Genomic DNA, 18,838 nt, shown 5'->3' on the forward strand with positions numbered 1-18,838 from the left:
AAAAGAATTAATAAGATTGATAAACCTCTAGTAAGACTATCAAAAAGAAAAAAGAAAGAACCCAAATAAATAAAATTACAAATGAAAAGGGAGAGATCAGAACACCTCAGAAATACAAACAATTATAAGAGAATATTATGAAAAATTATATGCCAACAAATTGGGCAATCTGGAAGAGATGGATAAATTACTAGAAACAGATAAACTACCAAACTGAAACAGGAAGAAATAGAAAATTTGAACAGACCCATAACCAGCAAAGAAATTGAAACTGTAATCAAAAATATCCCAACAAACAAAAGCCCAGGGCCAGATGGCTTCCATTTCTACCAGACATTTAAAGGAAAGTTAATACCTATTCTTCTGAAACTGTTCCAAAAAATAGAAATGGAAGGAAAACTTCCAAACTCATTTTATGAGGCCAGCATTACCTTGATTCCAAAACCAAAGACCCCACTAAAAAGGAAAATTAGAAACCAATATCCCTGATGAACATAAATGTCAAAATTCCCAACAAGATACCAGCAAATTGAATCCAACAGTACATTAAAATAATTATTCACCATAATCAAGAGGGATTTATTCCTGGGCTGCAGGTTGGCTCAATATTTGCAAGTTAATCAACATGATACACTACATTAATAAAGGAAAGGATAAGAACTATACGATCCTCTCAACAGATGCAGAGAAAGCATTTGATAAAATACAGCATCCATTCTTAATAAAATCCCTCAAGAAATTAGGGATAGATGGAACATACTTCCACATAACAAAGATGAACCCAAGGAAGTCCACACCAAGACACTTAATAATTAAAATGTCAAAATTTAATGATAAAGAATCTAAAGAACAGCAAGAGAAAAGCAAATGGTTATATACAAGGGAAACCCCCATAAGCCTATCAGCTGATTTTTCAGCAGAAACTTGGCAGGACAGAAGTGAGTGTCAGAAAGGAAAGTGCAGAAAGAAAAAAAAAAACCCTACAACCAAGAATACTCTACGTGGGAAGATTATCATTTAGAACTGAAGAAGAGATAGTTTTCCAGGCAAAAATTAAAAATTTAAAAAGTTCATCAGCACTTAACCAGCCTTATAAGAAATGTTAAGAAGACTTCTTTAAGTGGAAAAGAAAAGGCCATATATAGAAGTAAGAAAATTATGAAAGGAAAATTTTCACTGGTAAAAGCAAATGTATAATAAAGGTAGTAGATCAATTACTTGTAAGGCCCGTATAAAAGTTAAAAAACAAAAGTGGCTGGGGCGTCTGGGTGGCTCAGTCGGTTGAGCGACTGACTTCGGCTCAGGTCTTGATCTCACGGTTTGTGAGTCCGGGCCCCGCATTGGGCTCTGTGCTGACAGCTCAGAGCCTGGAGCCTGCTTCTGATTCTGTGTCTCCCTCTCTCTCTGCCCCTCACCCACCCGCGCTTGATTTTTGGCTCAGGTCATGATCTCATAGTTCGTGAGTTAGTTCGTGAGTTCAAGCCCTGTGTCAGGCTCCGCAGTGACTGTGGAAACTGCTTGGGATTCTGTCTCTCCCTCTCCCTCTGTTCCTCCCCCACTTGTGTACTCATTCTCTCTCTCAAAATAAATAAGCATTAAAAAAAATAATTACTTTAAATGTAAAAGGACTAAATGTTCCAATCAAAAGACATAGGATGACTGGGTGAAAAAACAAGACCCATGTATATATTGCCTACAAGAGACTCCACTTTAGGCCCAAGGACACAGAGACTGAAAACAAAAAGATGGAAAAAATATGCCATGCAAATGGAAGTGGGGGAAAAAAAGTCAAAGTAACAATATTTATATCAGACAAAATAGACTTTAAAACAAATACTCTCAGAGACAAAGAAAGTCATTCTATAATGATAAAACAAACAATCCAACAAGAGGCTATAACAGTTGTAAATCTGTCTGCACCCAACATAGGAGCACCTAAATATATAAAGACAATATTAACAGACATAAAGGAAGAAATTGACAGTAATACAATAATAGGAGGGGACTTTAACACCCCACTTATGTCAGTGGATAGGTCATCCAGACAGAAATCAACAACGAAACAGTGGCTTTGAATGACACATGGGATCAGATGAATCTCACAGATACATACAGAACATCCCATCCAAGAACAGCAGAATACAAATTCTTTTCGGGTGTACATGGAACCTTCCCCAGGGTAGAGTGCATGTTAGGCCACAAAACAAACATCAATAAACTTAAGGAGTTTGAAATCACATCAAGCATCTTTTCTCACCACAAGGGTATGAAACTAGAAATCAATTACAAGAATAAAACTGGAGAAAACACCAACATGTGGACACTAAACAACCAATGGGTCAAAACAAAGGACAGCAAAGAGGCAATTAAAAAATACATGGTAAGAAATCAAAATGGAAACATAATGGTTCAAAATCTTTGGGATGCAGCAAAAGCAGTTCTAAGAGGAATTTAGGGGCACCTGGGTGGCTCAGTCAGTTGAGCATCTGACTTCAGCTTAGGTCATGATCTCATGGTTTGTGGGCTCGAGTCCCGTATCGGGCTCTGTGCTACATCTAGGAGTCTGGAGCCTGTTTCAGATTCTGTGTCTCCCTCTATACCCCTCCCCCGTGTGTGTGTGTGTGTGTGTGTGTGTGTGTGTGTGTGTGCGCGCGCACTCTCTCAAATAAATAAACATTAAAAAAAAAAACTTAGGGGCACCTGGGTGGCACAGTGGGTTGAGCGTCTGACTTTGGTTCAGGTCATGATCTCATGCTCATGGGTTCAAGCCCCACATCAGGCTCTGTGCTGATAGCTGAGTACTTGGATCCTGCTCTGGATTCTGTATCTCTTTTCTCTCTCTGCCCCTCCCCTGCTCATACTCTGTCTGTCTCTCTCTCAAAAAATAAAACATTTAAAATTTTTTTTAAAAAGAGGGAAGTTTATTATTGTAATAGTGATAGAGGCCTGCCTCAAGAGACAAGAAAAATCTTCAACAACCTAACCTTACTCCTAAAGGAATTATAAATAGAAAAAAACAAAAGCCAAATTTAGTAGAAGGGAGAAAATAATAAAGATCAGAGCAAAAATAAATGAAATAGATCCTTATAAAATAGAAAATATCTTTGAAACTAAGAGCTGCTTCTTTGAAAAGATAAAAAAATTGATAGATCTTTAGCCAGACTCAACAAGAAAAAAAGAGAGAGAATTCAAATGCATAAAATCAGAAATGAAAGAGAAGTTACAACAAACATTATGGAATTACAAAGGATTGTAAGAGACTAGCAGAAGAATTATAGGTTAACAAATCGGATGACCTATAAGAAACGAATAAATCTCAAGAAACATACAACCAACCAGGACTGAACCAAGAAAGAAATAAAAAATCTACACAGACTGATCACTAGTAACAAAATTGAATTAGTAATCAAAGAATTCCCAACGAACAAAAGTGCACAACCTAATGGCTATCTAGGTAAACTCTACCAAACATTTAAAGAAGAGTTAATATCCATCCTCCTCAAATGAAAAATACACAAAGATCAATGGCACAGAATAGACAGCCCAGAAATAAACCTATGCTTATATGGTCAGTTAATCTACAATAAAGGAGGCAAGACTATATAATGGGGAAAACAGTCTTTTCCATAAATGGTGCTAGGAAACTGGACAGCTGCTTGCAAAAGAATGAAACTGAGCCACTTTCTTATATCATACAGAAAAATTAAGTTGAAATGGGTTAAAGACCTAAAAATGATAATAAGCTATAAAAATTCCCAAAAGGAAACATAGGCAGTAAACTCTTAGACAATGGTCTTAGCAATATTTTTATGGATCTGTCCCCTCAGACAAGGAAAACCAAAGCACAAACAATTGGAACTACATCCAACTAAAAAGCTTTTGCACAGCAAAGGAAACCGTCGACAAAATCGAAAGGCAACCTACTGAATGGGAAAAAATATTTGCAAATGATATATCTAATAAGCGGTTAATATCCAAAGTACATAAATAGCTTATACAGCTCAACACCAAAATGAAACCAAAACCAACAAAATCTCAAATTACCTGATTTTTAAAATGGAGAGAGAACTTGAATAGACGTGTTCCAAAGAAGACATACAGATGGCCAACACACGCATGAAAAGGTGTTCAACATCACTAATCATCAGAAAAATGCAAGTCAAAATGAGATCTCACTTCACACCAGTCAGAATGGCTAATGTCAAAAAAAGACAAGAAACAACAAGTGTTGGTAAGGGAGTGGATAAAAAAGGAACTCTCATGCACTGTTTGTGGGAATGTAACCTGCTACAGCCACTATGGAAAACAATACGCAGGCCCCTCAAAATTAAAAACAGAAATCCCACTTCTGGGTATTTACCCAAAGAAAATGAAAACAATAATTAAAGGAGATATATACATCACTGTGTTTAATGCACCATTATTTACAGTAGCCAAGATATGGAAGCAACCCAAATGTCCATCGATAGATGAATGGATAAAGATGTGTATATGCTCAATATTACTGAATATTACTCAGCTATATAAAAAAAAAGAACGAAATCTTGCCATTCTCAACACCAGTTTGAGTTAGAGGGTATTATGCTAAATGAAGTATCAGAGAAAGACAAATAGCAAATGACTTCACTTGCATGTGGAATCAAACAAAACAAATGAACAAAATACAAAGAGATTCATAAATACAGAGAACTATATGTGGTTGCCAGAAGGGAGGGGGTACAGGATGGGTGAAATATGTATAGGAAATTAAGAGGTACAAACTTCTAGTTACAAAATAAGTAAGTCACAGGGATGAAAAGTATAGCCAAAGAAATACAGTCAATAATATTGTAATCACTTTGCTTGGTGACAGATGTTAACTACACGTGTCACGGTGAGCATTTCGTAACATACAGAATTGTAGAATCACTATGTTGTACACCTGAAACTAATATAATATTGTATATCAACTTCAATAAAGAATATGAATTTTTTTTGAAAAATGTTATTTTTTTGAAAAACTTTTATTTATTTTGAGAGAGAGAATGAGAGCACGTGTGCACACATGGCAGGGGCAGAGAGAGAGAGAGAGAAAGAGAGGGAATCCCAAGCAAGCTCTACACTATCAGCACACAACTTGATGCAGGGTTCGAACTCATGAACCATGAGATCATGATGTGAGCTGAAATCAAGAGTTGGATGCTTAACCAACTGAGCCACCCACGTGCCCCTAAAATGGCATATTTTAAATGGATGAATATAATGTGTGTCAATTCTGTTTCGAGTTTTTTCCAAAAACAGTAAGATACCAAGTAATACATTTAACAAAGGAGGTAAAAGACCTGTACATAATATGTACCTGCACATAAAATGATGACACTGATGAAAGAAATTGAAGAAGACACAAATAAATGTGCTCATGGCTTGAAAGAATTAATATTGTTAAATTTCCACACTATCCATAGCAATCTACAGATTCAATGCAATCCTCATCAAAATTCCAGTGGCATTTTTCACAGAAATAGAATAAACAATCCTAAAATATGTGTGAAACCACAAAATCTCCAAATAGAGCAGCCTTGAGAAAGAAGGACAAAGCAGGAGGCATTACACTCCCTGATTCAAACTATATTACAGAGCTATGACAACCAAAACAGTATGGCACTGGCATAAAACCACACATAGATCAGTGGAATGGAACAGAGAGCCCAGAAATAAACCCATGTGTATATAGTCAATTAATTTATGACAAAGGAGCCAAACATAGATGACGGGGGAAAGGACAGTGTTTTCAATAAATGGTTTGGGGAAAACTGGACAGTCACATGCAAAAGAATGAAACTGGACCCCCACATCACACCATTCACAAAAATTAACTTGAAATGTATTAAAAACCTGAACATAAGGGCAAAATCCACAAAACTTCTCAAAGGCAACATAGGTGGTAAGCTTCTACATATCAGTCTTGGAAATTATGTTTTGGATTTAATAACAAAAACAAAAGTAAGTAAGTGGGACTATGTCAGACCAAAAAGGCTTCTGTACATAAGGAAATCATCAGCAAAATGAAAGGGCAACATACAAAATGGAAGAAAATATTTGCACATCATATATCTGGTTCATAACCAAAATAGATAAAGAACTTATACAAGTCAATAGCAAACAACAACAACAACAACAACAACAACAAACAACCCAATTAAAAAATGGGCAGAGGAAATGAATAGACAGTTTCTCCAAAGAAGATATGCAAATAGCCAACAGGTACAAGAAAAGATGCTTAATGTCACTCATCATCAGGAAATGCAAATCAAAACCACGGCGACACATCTCACACCAGGTAGAATGGCTATTATCAAGAAGACTAATTCTGGTAATCAGTTCACAATATGTACAAATATCATATGTTGTTCACCTGAACCTAATATAATGTTATATATCAATTATATCTCGATTTTTGAAAAGATAGTTTTAAAAGACTGCAGGAATTGTGCTGTAAAGAATTCACTTGGGGATGAGGAGCACCATCGAGCTTTTTGGACCACCTGTTACGAGATCACAGAATTACTGTTTCACACACCGTAGTGTAGGACAATGCTTCGTATATTTGATGATAGGATGGTGGGTAGGAAGAAATTAGAAATGTAATTCTAACTCCAAAACTAGTTTCTTTACTAAGCTTAGTAGGTGCTCCTTAGGTTTAGCTAATAGCTCTTAAGGTATAGAGTAGATACCCTTTGTAAGAACACATTTCTCTGGGAAAAGTATAATTACAACGATTTCAGAAACCACTGGCCAAATTCTACATCTTAGGCCTGAAGCTCCCCTAAACGTTGTAGTGTAATAATTTGTATTCCTTTTCTCATGAGAAACGAACAGTATGAGAAAATCGGTTCCTGTCTATTGTCCACATATAAATCATACTATGTTGGTATGTGCATCTTTCCCAGATGTAAAAATTATATAAATTACACAAATGTACCTACTGCAATGGAGGGATCATGTAAAGCTTACTATCTTTTTTTGTTGTTTGAGAGAGAGTGCACATCCATGTGTGCATTAGCAGGGTAGGGGCAGAGGAAGAGAGAGAATCCCAAACAGGCCCCACACTCAGCACGGAGCCGGACATGGGGTTTGATCCCATGACTTGGGATCATAACCCCAGCTGACAACAAGAGTCAGATGCTCAACGAACTGAGCCTCCCAGGCACTCCAAGCTTACTTATTATTTTATTGATATTAGAGATCAGAGAAGAATGTACTCTTTGAAACAGCCTCAAATAAGAGAATATTGCTGGCTGTGGTCATGGCCCAGATAACGAAGGAGCCAGACCACATCTCTTTCAAGCAGTTGTGGGCACAGGCATCTGTGTCTCCCACTTAAAAAGGGAGTGTGTGCCCATGTATGTATGTGTGTTGTAGAAATGCTCCAAAACCACTGGGTCTTGTGGCCACACACACACACACACACAAAAGAGCTCAGCACCAGAGGACTAAAATCAGTGCAGGGATTTTGTAATGTTATTGTTTGGAGTCAAGAACAAAGAGAAAGTAGGAGACACTTTGACTAGTCTCTGACACCTTGAAATTTTTGTCTGATTGGTGAATTTTAATGACCTAGCAAGGCTAGGTTTTGGCAAGGCTGTGAGAGGCACAGATTTGCTATTGATGGACACCAGCTAGTTGAAGAGTCACGATCATCAGTGTTTTCCAAATGGCCAAATCTCATTTTTGGTTTCCAGCTTTATTTTATTGGTTCTAAGAGAGCATCAGAATTTTATTTCAAGTAGGTCATAGGGTACTAATTAAGCAATTCATCAAAACCACAATATTTATGTTTTGAGAGTATCGTGAAAAGCCCGAGCTGAACACTGTGCCTGTGATCTTCTTTGCAGAAAGATGTTTTCCATGATCTTGGCAGGGGAATTCTGGACAGCGCTTGGCAAGGCTATAATGCCACCCTCCTAGCCTATGGCCAAACTGGCTCTGGAAAAAGCTATTCCATGGTTGGGCTTGGCGCAAACAAGGGTATCATTCCAAATGTATGTGAAGAGCTCTTTCAAGCAATTGAGGAGCGGGAGAGAAATCAGGAATACCAGGTGTGTACTCTCCTAAAATCCCTTCTTGGAGGGATTTCTTCTCTCACTTTGGAAATCCGTGGCCTCGAATTATCAGCATCTCTATTGGGGGATAATGTTAATTTTCCATAGCAAAATCTTTTCAGGATCACAAAATCAAGTTGCAGATAACGAGAACGTAGAATTTTTCTCGTCCTGAGGCAAACCCAAGGAAATATTTTTTAAAGGCATTTTGAATATCCTAGAAGCAGCTGTCTTAAAAGCCAACACTCCAAGGGATCGATCATTGTTGGGGTTGCTCGACAAGACTGTCACTGACTCTCCTACAGTCACCTTTACTCCCCTCTTCTGCTAAGGCTGTGGCTGTGTCTTCATCTTCATTTATGTATTTTTATTTCTTTACAAATTTTTTTTTAACATTTATTCAGTTTTTGAGAGACAGAGAGAGACAGAGCATGAGCAGGGGAGGGGCAGAGAGAGGGAGACACAGAATCTGAAGCAGGCTCCAGGCTCTGAGCCATCAGCACAGAGCCCAATATGGGGCTCGAACTCACAGACGGCGAGACCATGACCTGAGCCGAAGTCGGACACTCAACCGACTGAGCCACCCACGTGCCCCTATGGATTTTTATTTCTAAATAAGGACTTTTATTTTCTTTCTCAGTTTCCCCAGCAGAGTTTCTTACTTGCCCCAACATAGAAGGCCCACACTGAATTTTAAATTCACTGAAGGTGGGTGACATCACCACGATGGACAGCAACCATTAACAAATGTCTTTAAAACATGACGGTAAATTGTCTACAAATACCTGTAAGCAGAGTCTGTGTTTCTGTTTCCTGTAAGTGACAGGTGAAATTTATGTCATGAAAATTCAACAACGCATCTTTTTTTTTTTATCTCAATTTTCCTCCTGATTTTAAAAAAAAAAAATTTTTTTTCAACGTTTCTTTATTTTTGGGACAGAGAGAGACAGAGCATGAACGGGGGAGGGGCAGAGAGAGGGAGACACAGAATCGGAAACAGGATCCAGGCTCTGAGCCATCAGCCCAGAGCCTGACGCGGGGCTCGAACTCACGGACCGCGAGATCGTGACCTGGCTGAAGTCGGATGCTCAACTGACTGCGCCACCCAGGCGCCCCTTTCCTCCTGATTTTAAAAGCAATGTGTTCAACTCAGAGAACAGAAATTGCTCACAATCTCATCACTTAAATACTGTCAACATTATAGTATATTAGTAATTTTGTAATTAATTTTTTTTCAAAGTAATACAAGCATAGTTTAAAAACCCAAATTACCTAATGGAAAGGAAGGCCTACGCCCACACAAAAAACATATACATGAATGTTGCACAGCAACGTATTTGCGAAGGTCAAAAAGTGGAAACAAGCCAAGCGGCCATCAAGTGATGAATGGATGAATGGAAGGCAGTATGGCCAGACAATGGAATATACTCAGCAGTAAGAGGAACTACAGCATCTGGTACCTGCTACAACATGGATGAAACTTGGGGCACCTGGGTGGTTCTGTTGGTTGAATGACCGACTCTTGATCAGTTCAGGTCATGATCCCAGGGTTGTGGGATTGAGCCCCTCATCAGGCTCTGCACAGGGCATGGAGCCTGCTTGGGATTCTCTCTCTCTCCCTCTCTCTGCCCCACCTCTACTCACATGTGCTCGCTCTCTAAAATAAAGTAAAACAAAGCAATATTTAAAAATGGATGAACCTTGAAAACATTATGCTGAGTGGAAAAAAAGCCACACAGGAAAGATACCATACCATTTGATTCCCTTCACATAAAATGGCCAGAATAGGAAAAATCTATAGAGACAAAAAGTGGGTTGGTGATTGCCTAGGGTTGGGGCAGAGCAGAGAGGAACAGAGAAGGTCGAGTGGAGAGTGACTGTTAATGGGGTTCTTTTTGGAGGTGACAAAACATTCTTAGGTTGTGGGGGTAGTTACACAGCTCTGTGAATATACTCAAGACCATTGGGTTGTACACTTTTTTTTAATGTTTATTTTTGAGAGAGAGAGGAAGAGAGAGAATCCCAAGCAGGCTCCATGCTCAGTGCAGAGCCCAATGTGGGGCTTGATCTCACGAACTGTGAGATCACGATCTCAGCCAGAAAGGACAGCATAGTCCTTTCTCCCTTCCTTGCCCATCGTGGCCCAAAGGTTACCATCGTCCATGCTTCGCCATTTGCCCTGGTATCCATCTGCATATTTTCAAACAATGCTGGTTTTTCTCCTCTTAGTAAAAATGTCTGAAATTGCTGTTGACCTTCTTGCCACAGTAAAAGAGAATTTATCCCCATCACACCCACACCATACACCACGATGCTTTCTTGGCCACATAACCCCTGCATTATCGTAAAATTTGGTTAAATCAGTAGTGTTTAGCATTTTAGCTGTGCAACTATTAGTCACTGCTGAGCCAAGGAATACAGAAACACCTTTCTACACTGTTTTTCTTCAAGTATTTTTTAATTTTTTAATTTTAAAATTTGTGGGGCTTGTTTTTCTTTGAATTTTTAATTGCCTTGTAGGTGTGTATGTGTATGGGATTCTATAAATCCCTCGGCGGGTTTTTCTCAATGCACTGTCACCTACCTATTAATCCTATTTCCAATACATTCAAGACTTATCAGCTCCATTAGTCAGGGATGGGGGTCTCCTTCAGCAAGAGTCTTCCATTTTCCTGCTGTGATTTGGAGCAGTATTTCCCCAAGGCCACTGCAAAGTGTCATTTTGGAACTCTATTGCCACATCCTTCTCTGCTGCCTCCTCAGACTACTAAATGCAACATGTTTCTGTTTCTTAGTTTACGCTTTCCTTCTGCTGCAATTTCCTCAGGATAGGTGGATCGGGTATACTTTGCATCTTTGCATCACTGAAAATACCTTTTCCTCCTCCCACAATAATCGAAGTGTATCCAGAACAGAATTCCAGATTTCTGAGAATAATTGGCAACATTATTCATTTTCTTTTGATTTCCAACTTTGCAGCTGAGAAGTCTGGTACCAGTCTGGTTTCCAATTCTTTCTATGTGAACTTTTTTTTTTTTTTTTACTTTCAGCTTCTCTCTCAGCTTTTAGGATCTTCTTTTCACCCCTGATGGTCTGGTGTGTCTTAGTGTAAGCATTTTTCATTCATTGTGCTGGACACTTGGGGGAACCTTTTCAATCTGGCGATCTTTGTCTTCAGTTCTGAGTAGCTTTTCTTATGTTATTTCTTTTATAATTGTTCTCCCTTATAGAACTCCTCTTAATTGGATTTTGGACCTCTTGTGCTAATGTTATAATTGTATAATGTTTTACTTCTTGCTTTCCAGTTCTTGGTCTTTTTTCCCCCTTCATTCTAGAAGATTTCCTCAACTATATCTTATAACCCTTCCACTACACTGTCACTTTGGCTATCTTTCCTGAAGTTTAATGTACAAACATTCTTACTCTCTTTTTCCTTTGTAATAGCATCCTGTTTTTTCATGGATAGAATTCTTTCTCTCTCTGATGCTAGGAATTATAGGACTTTTTTAAAATATATTTTTTAATGTTTATTTATTTTTGAGAAAGAGGGAGACACAGTGTGAGCAGGGGAGGGGTAGAGAGAAAGGCAGACACAGAATCCAAAGCAGACTCCAGGTTCTGAGTTGTCAGCACAGAGGCCAACATAGGACTCAAATTCACGAACCATGAGATCATGACCTGAGCCAAAGTTGGACACTTAACCGACTGAACCACCCAGGTGCCCCTATAGGACTTTTAAAAGTGTTTTCTTCTACTCCGTGCATTGTCTGCTTTCTTGGAGTTCCTTTTTTCTACAGTTTGTTTGCTCTCTCATATTGGAGGCTTTCCTGGTCTGCTAATCCTAGGCCATTTGTTTAAAACATGTGACACTCAAGTTAGTTGGAAGCTCTGGGGACAGGAGACATGACTGGCAAGACCCACGATGGGGTAATGAAATGCACAAGCCAGCCTTCCCCTTGGTAGAAGGGTGGTGGCAAATGTCAGTATCTTGGGGTCTTTTCTTTATGCTAGAGCCATTCAGAGCCCTCCAGTCTCCCGCTTAAGGGGTGCTGGCTTGTCCAGCAATATTCCAAAAGCACAGTAGGGTAAAAACCACCCTTTTTCTGTACATATGTTCAGAGTGGGGGTGAGCAATAAAGAATAACCTTTTTCTAGCACACCTGGGTGGCTCAGTCGGTTAAGCATCCGACTTTGGCTCAGGTCATGGTCTCATAGTTCGTGGGTTCAAGCCCCACGTCAGGCTCTGTGCTGCTTCAGATTCTGTGTCTCCCTCTCTCTCTGCCCCTCGCCCACTTGTGCTCTAAGAAAAACATTAAAAATTTTTTAAAATAATCTTTTTCTGTTTCCAATTGAAATTGAAAGACACACACACACACACACAGAGAGGTGTATATCTGTTTTTCATTTATATTAATAACTTCCTCCAGATCATTAAAATTATGCAAGAATCTCTTACGACATGTGAAATAGAGCACTGGTATATTTAATAATAGCCTTTCCCTTTGTGGGAAATTTTTGCTGTTCCTACATTACTTTTTTTTTTCCAAAGATGACTTTCCAAAGAATATTTACTTTATGTTCTTTTCTGTACAGGTTACATTCAGTATGCTGGAAATTTACAACGAGCAGGTAACAGCGATTCTATTCTCTGACACACAAATCTGGGTGACTCTGCAGCTTAATCAATATCAGCTTAATCAATATTAATAATATCAATATCAATCAATATCCCCCACAATACAGATACAGTCAGAACTCTGTGGCCTGGCATTGGCTAGCCAGCTTTGACCCACCTCTCCAGCTCTACGTCTTGCCCCGTTATCTCCACACACCCTATGCTTCAGCCGCATAGACTTCTCCTTCCTTTTCAGAACACGTCGTTCCGTCTTGCATCTCCCGTTCTCTCCCTGGAACGGCCCCCTGCTTTCGCCGCCCTTGAAGAAAGCACTGCCCTTGGAGGTACAGCTCCGGGCTCAGGGCTCCCACACATCCTGCAGCAGTTGACCTCAGTCAGCATGTGGGGTAGAGGAGGTGGCGGCAAATTTATTTTCAAAGGGCCAGTCTCTGCTGCAACTACTCACTTCTGCCCTCGTAGAGCAAACGGTATATGCATGAACAGGCACAGCTGTGTACCCATAAAATTTGATTCCTGGACACTGAAACTTAAATTTCACATAAATCTTGATGTGGGGCCATGAGCCAACAGTCAAGAAAGAATTCTTGAGATATTTTCGGTGCAAAAAGGTGCTTTTATTATAGCACGGGGACAGTACCCATGGGCAGAAGGGGCTGCATTGGGATCATGAGGAGTGACTGATGATGTATTTTTTAGTTAGCGGGAGTTAGCGATAGCAGAGGTCTCTAAGGAATTTGTGCACGTTAGAAGCCCCCTGGGGGGGCAACCTATTGTTAAGATAAGGCTGCTTTTAGTCTTTGATGAAATATCAACATTAAGGCGGCCGTGAATTCCTTGAGGAAGGTCATGCTCTGCACATCTCAGGGATTTATCAGTGGGTTGCGGGGTGTAAGGAGACTTAATTTTAGCTACATTTCTCTTGCCTTTGTTCTTCTCATCAATTTTCACATACCACAAAATACCTTTTGATTTTTTTTTTCAATCATTTAAAAATGTGGAAAACGGTCTTATGTCAAGGATCATACAAAAACACGTGGTAGGCTGAATTTAGCCCCCAGGCCATGGTTCGCCTGTCCCTAAAGGAAGGGCATGGTCTCAGACCCCAGCTCTCTCATGGACTAGCCATGTGACTTTGGAAAATCACTTTAACTCAGAACTCAGTCTTCTCACTTATAAAGTAGAGAATTTCTAATAAGACAGTACCCATTGAGATGTACTGTGGTCTCACTGCCCTTTCCCCATGAATTGGTCATATTATACTGTGAACTTTAATTAAATATTTGTATCTCCCAAACAGACCATTTCTTTGTGAACACCCTTCTACAGGAAATACCGTCTCAATAGCCAATACACTTTTAGGCTTAAAAGGGGTGCTCCTGAATATTTACAGATGGTCCCCTTTGGTAACCATCAGTTTATGCTCTGTAGTTAAGAGTCTATTTCTTGGTTTATCTCTCTTTTTTTTTCCCCCTTGGCTCATTTTTTTTGTCTCTTAAGTTCCACAAATGAGTGAAATCATAAGGTGTTTGTACTTCTCTGAATGACTTATTGCACTTAGCAGAATACACTCTAGCTCTATCCATGGTGTCACAAATGGCAAGGTTTCCATTCTTTTTTTATGGCTGAGTAATATTCCAGTGTGTGTGTGTGTGTGTGTGTGTGTGTGTGTGTGTGTGTATACATCTTTTTTATCGGTCAATGGACACTTAGGCTGCTTCCATAATTTGGCTATTGCAGATAATGCTGCTATAAATATTGGGGTGCATGTATCCCTTTGAATTAGTATTTTTGTTTTTTTTTTTAAGTAGGCTTCATGCTCAGCATGGAGCCCAGGGTGGGGCTCAAACTCACGACTGTGAGATCATGATCTGAGCTGAGATCGAGAGTCAGATGCTTAACCAACTGAGCCACCCAGGCAGGCCAGTATTTTTGTATTTGTTGGGTAAATACTTAGTAGTGCAATTACTGGGTCATAGGGTAGTTATGTTTTTAACTTTTTGAGGAACCTCCATACTTTTCCACAGTGGCTGCACCACTTTGCATTCCCATCAATAGTGCAAGAGGGTTTCCTTTTCTCCACATCCTTGCCAACACCTGTCGTTCCTTGTGTTGTTAATTTTAGCCATCCTGACAGGCGTGAGGTGGCATCTCATCATGGTTTTGCTTTGCATTTCCCCGATGATGAATGATGTTGAGCATCTTTTCAAGTGTCTGTTGGCCGTCTCTACGTCTTCTTTGGAGAAATGTCTGTTCATGTCTTCAGTCCTTTTTAAAATTAGATTATTTGGTTTTTGGGTGTTGAGCTTGATAAGGTCTTTATACATTTTGGATACTATCGTTTTGATGTGTCATTTGCAAATATTTTTTCCCATTCTATGGGTTGCTTTTTAATTTTGTTTATTGTTTCCTTTGCTGTGCAGAAACCTTTTACTTTGGTAAAGTCACAAGAATTTATTTTTGCTTTTGTTTCTCTTGCCTCAGGAGACATATTTAGAAAGAAGTTGCTAGGGCTGATGCCAAAGAGGTTATTGCCTGTGTTCTCCTGTAGGATTTTGATGGTTTCCTGTCTCACATTTAGGTCTTTACCCATTTTGAATCTATTTCTGTGCATGGTGTAAGAAAGTGGTCCAGTGTCATTCTTTTGCATGTTGCTGTCCAGTTTTCCCAACACGATTTGTTGAAGAGACTGTCTTTTTCCCATGGGATATCTTTTCTACTTTGCCAAAGATTGACCGACCATATAGTTGTGGATTCCAAATGGGTTCTCATGTCAAGGTCACTGGTTAAGTTTCTATTTCTTTCAAGTTGCTAAGACTTGGAAGATAGTATGGCTCCTTTACCTTACAGCAATAACTTTAGGAAGACAATTTAATTTCTTTTATGACCAACTTCTGGTGGGCATCTCATTGTGGTCTCCCTACTGACATCTGTTTATGATGATACGCTGTCTAGAATTCTGTCTTCTTGTCTCTAAAATGAGAACACTGGACATCTTAGGAACATTTCCGTTTCTCATATTCCATGAGTCTCCGGTATTTTTCCTCTAGGTACTTAAAGTGAAGCTTATTAGGTACCTGTGATGTTTCAGACATCATACCAGACTCTGAGGACGAGTGAGTCCCAGGACTTAACTCCCGCCACGGAGGAGTCTGGTGGGAGCTTAAAACACCTCTCCAGACAGTGATGCCTTACGTGTGCGGCAAGAAAAGTAAAGCGCCAGGGGCAGAGAGGAGGGAATGTGTGACTGCCTGGCATGTTTGGCAACATCGGTCAACGCTGGACTCAGACTGGGCCCCGAGAGATGTGTATGAGCTTGGCGAGGCTGCGGGAAGGCTCGGGGCACAGATAGGGGCACTCTGGGCCAGGATTAGTTTTCACCAGTCGAAAAATACCTGAAAGCGCATGGCACTGTAGGGAGCAGTGAGTAAGTACTCTGGGTAGCCAGAGTTGGATGCACGGTGGGGACGTCAGGAGATGAAGCCAAAGATAGGCCCTGCCTGGGAGCGAGGGGCCTTTGTCCTGCAGGCAGTGGAGAATCAGTGGAGGATCTTACAGGGAAATCGGATAATCGGACTGGGATTCTGGGAGCGTTCTCTAGCAGCAGAGGGAAGTTGGATTTGAAGGCGTGCCAAATAGAGGCAGCGTTAGGGGAGTCCCGGGAAAGCCCAGGTGAGTGAAGAAGGTCTTGTGAGAGTCACCCAATTCTGATCTCCAGACACTCCCTGGAGGGCGCTGGCACCAGGATCTGCCCCTGTCTCTGGCACTTGACGTCCACTGTCTTAGTTTGGCTCGCCCGAGCTCCCATCTGCAATCTTGCCTTGGTTCTAGGGCGCAGGGCTGCGGAGCAACAGACCTGGGGGAGATCTCAGAGATCGTTGAATCCGCCCCCTCCTATTATGAACCCTAGGAAAATAAGAGCTTTTCCAAAGCACTCCCAGGCTGGAAGCAAAACAAGGACTGAGGACCCAGGTCTTCAGGCTCCCAGCCCAGACGTCTCGGTACCATAAGACACCGAACCACCCCTCCGGGGGCCTCTGCCTCTACCAGACTCCCACAGCAGGGCCTACCTGGCCTTGTCCGAAGTGGCTCTTCTTGGGTGAGAGGCAACACGGGCTTGCACCCGAGGCCGTGGTCTACGTGTGACAGCTCACGAATCTCCGACAAGAAGATTCAAAGAATCACCCTCCTTCTCTTGTTAGACTTGACGGGCGCAAATACCGTCGGGATTGAATCAGTTTCCCTTGGAAGTAGGGTTCGGGGTGGTGGCATTTGGGGGACGATGATTTCCGCCCCCCTCCAGGTGCATCAGGCCTTCTGCTGACCTTGGGTACTCAGCACGCTAGTCTCTGCTATTTATTTTTATTTTTAGTTGTCACTGTTTTCAGTAAAACGTCACCACTTTGTGATAGAGACTCTGTGGTAATTCAGACCGGGGCTAGGATGGTGTGTTTCTATGTTATCCCCAAACGGGTTGCTAATCAAATGAAACGGTTAACAAGGCTCCTGGGAGAACGTTCATGGCAATAAGAGAATAAGGGTTTCAAGCACAAATGTTTTAGAAGCACCTGTTGAAAGCCAGACGCCCGTGCACACCCACTCCAATATTTCGTCATGCTGTAGAAGTGGTTCCAGACGCTTCTAACGCACAACATACAGTGTGTTAAACATTATTCGTTAGCCTCGCTCTGATTACACCGTCCTGTGAAAAAACATTCACGGAGTGTCTCTCCTACGTCAGGAACTATGTCAGGATCTACTGGTCCCACAGGAAGGGAGTTCACAGGCCGGATGGGCTGCCTGAGGTACTAGAAAATACTAGAACTGAGTTTCAGAAAACTAGGCTTACGTCAGCAGTTACAACAGATTTCCCTCGTGTTGGCTGTTCCCCTATTGCTTACTTACCTAAATTATGAGAGTGTCCAGTACCTACTGAAATTTAGCATCTATTCGTTCAATAAATATTTATTTATTTTTAATGTTTATTTATTTTTGAGAGAGAGAGAGAGAGAGCGAGCCCATGAGCGCACACGAGGAGAGGGGCAGAGAGAGAGGGAGACACAGACTCCAAAGCGGGCTCCGGGCTCCGAGCTGTCTGCCCAGAGCCCCCCACACGGGGCTCGAACTCACGAACCGTGAGATCATGTCCTGAGCCGAAGTCGGACGCTTCACCAACGGAGCCACCCAGGGGCCCCAATAAGTTTTTTTTAATTTAATATATCCTAGGCAGAGGCGTAAGAGCGACGTAAATGGAAATCCCTGGCTTCCTGAAGTTTATACTCTTTTTTTCCACAGATACGAGACCTGCTGTCTAGAACCAAGCAACCCGGAGGGCTAAAAGTAAGGGAGGATCAACACCTGGGCTTTTATGTGGACGGCCTGAAGTCAGTGCCCTGTGAGAACTACGCGCAGATTGAAAGGCTGATGGAGCAAGGGACAAAAATAAGGACCACGGCCTCGACCAACATGAACGCCAGCAGCAGCCGGTCTCATATGGTTATCACCATTCAGTTCAGGCAGGTGAGATGTGCGGGAAGGCAGCCGTCCTGGTTCCCCACCAGGCTTGGGGTCTGTGGGGAGGGTTCCCGAGGGCACGAGGAGCTGGTGGGTGTTCCGGAATCCTTTCAGATTTGACCTGTGGATTACGGTGGCTGCTTCCAACCAGGGGCTCCGGGGTCAGGAGCAGGAGGAAGGGAGGCACCTTGCCTCTCTCCACCCTGGCTCCCCAGTACGATGATGACCAGCTTTCAGATCCCTGAGCCTAGAGGACACCAGATACTCAACTACCTTTCCGATTCATGCAAGTTGCAAGATAAAGTCTTCAAAACTAGCTCACCCATGTAACTCTCCACTAACTGGCATCTCTGATAAAACCGAGCACATTTTTCCCCTCCGTACTCCTCGGTAGATATCAGAGAGTGAACTCTAGATCGTCACCAGCCGGATTCAGAAACAGTTATTTACAAAGCCTGGCCAATCGGTGCAGGGAGCTGGGATTTCACCATCTCTGTTCCCTACGCCACAGCCCGAGTCACAGACAGAATGGGAATAAATGAAGGTTGCCCTGCTCTGATCAGGAATAGCGGGACAACACTGGACTATACCTGACCCTTTGTTTACCGGC

At 41.3% G+C, this 18,838-nt stretch overlaps 1 protein-coding gene across 1 annotated transcript in view; it reads left to right on the forward strand.

Annotated features, from left to right (window-relative positions):
- Window positions 1–18,838, forward strand: part of LOC122476438 (kinesin-like protein KIF28P) — an 80,279-nt gene that overhangs the window by 9,969 nt on the left and 51,472 nt on the right. The window contains exons 4-6 of the mRNA XM_043569086.1: window positions 7,875–8,078; window positions 12,675–12,710; window positions 18,010–18,234. Coding sequence (XP_043425021.1) covers window positions 7,875–8,078; window positions 12,675–12,710; window positions 18,010–18,234 — 465 coding nt within the window. The remainder of the gene's footprint in view (window positions 1–7,874; window positions 8,079–12,674; window positions 12,711–18,009; window positions 18,235–18,838) is intronic.

This window comes from Prionailurus bengalensis, chromosome E4, assembly GCF_016509475.1.
Source record: "Prionailurus bengalensis isolate Pbe53 chromosome E4, Fcat_Pben_1.1_paternal_pri, whole genome shotgun sequence".
Classification (NCBI taxonomy): Eukaryota; Metazoa; Chordata; class Mammalia; order Carnivora; family Felidae; genus Prionailurus; species Prionailurus bengalensis.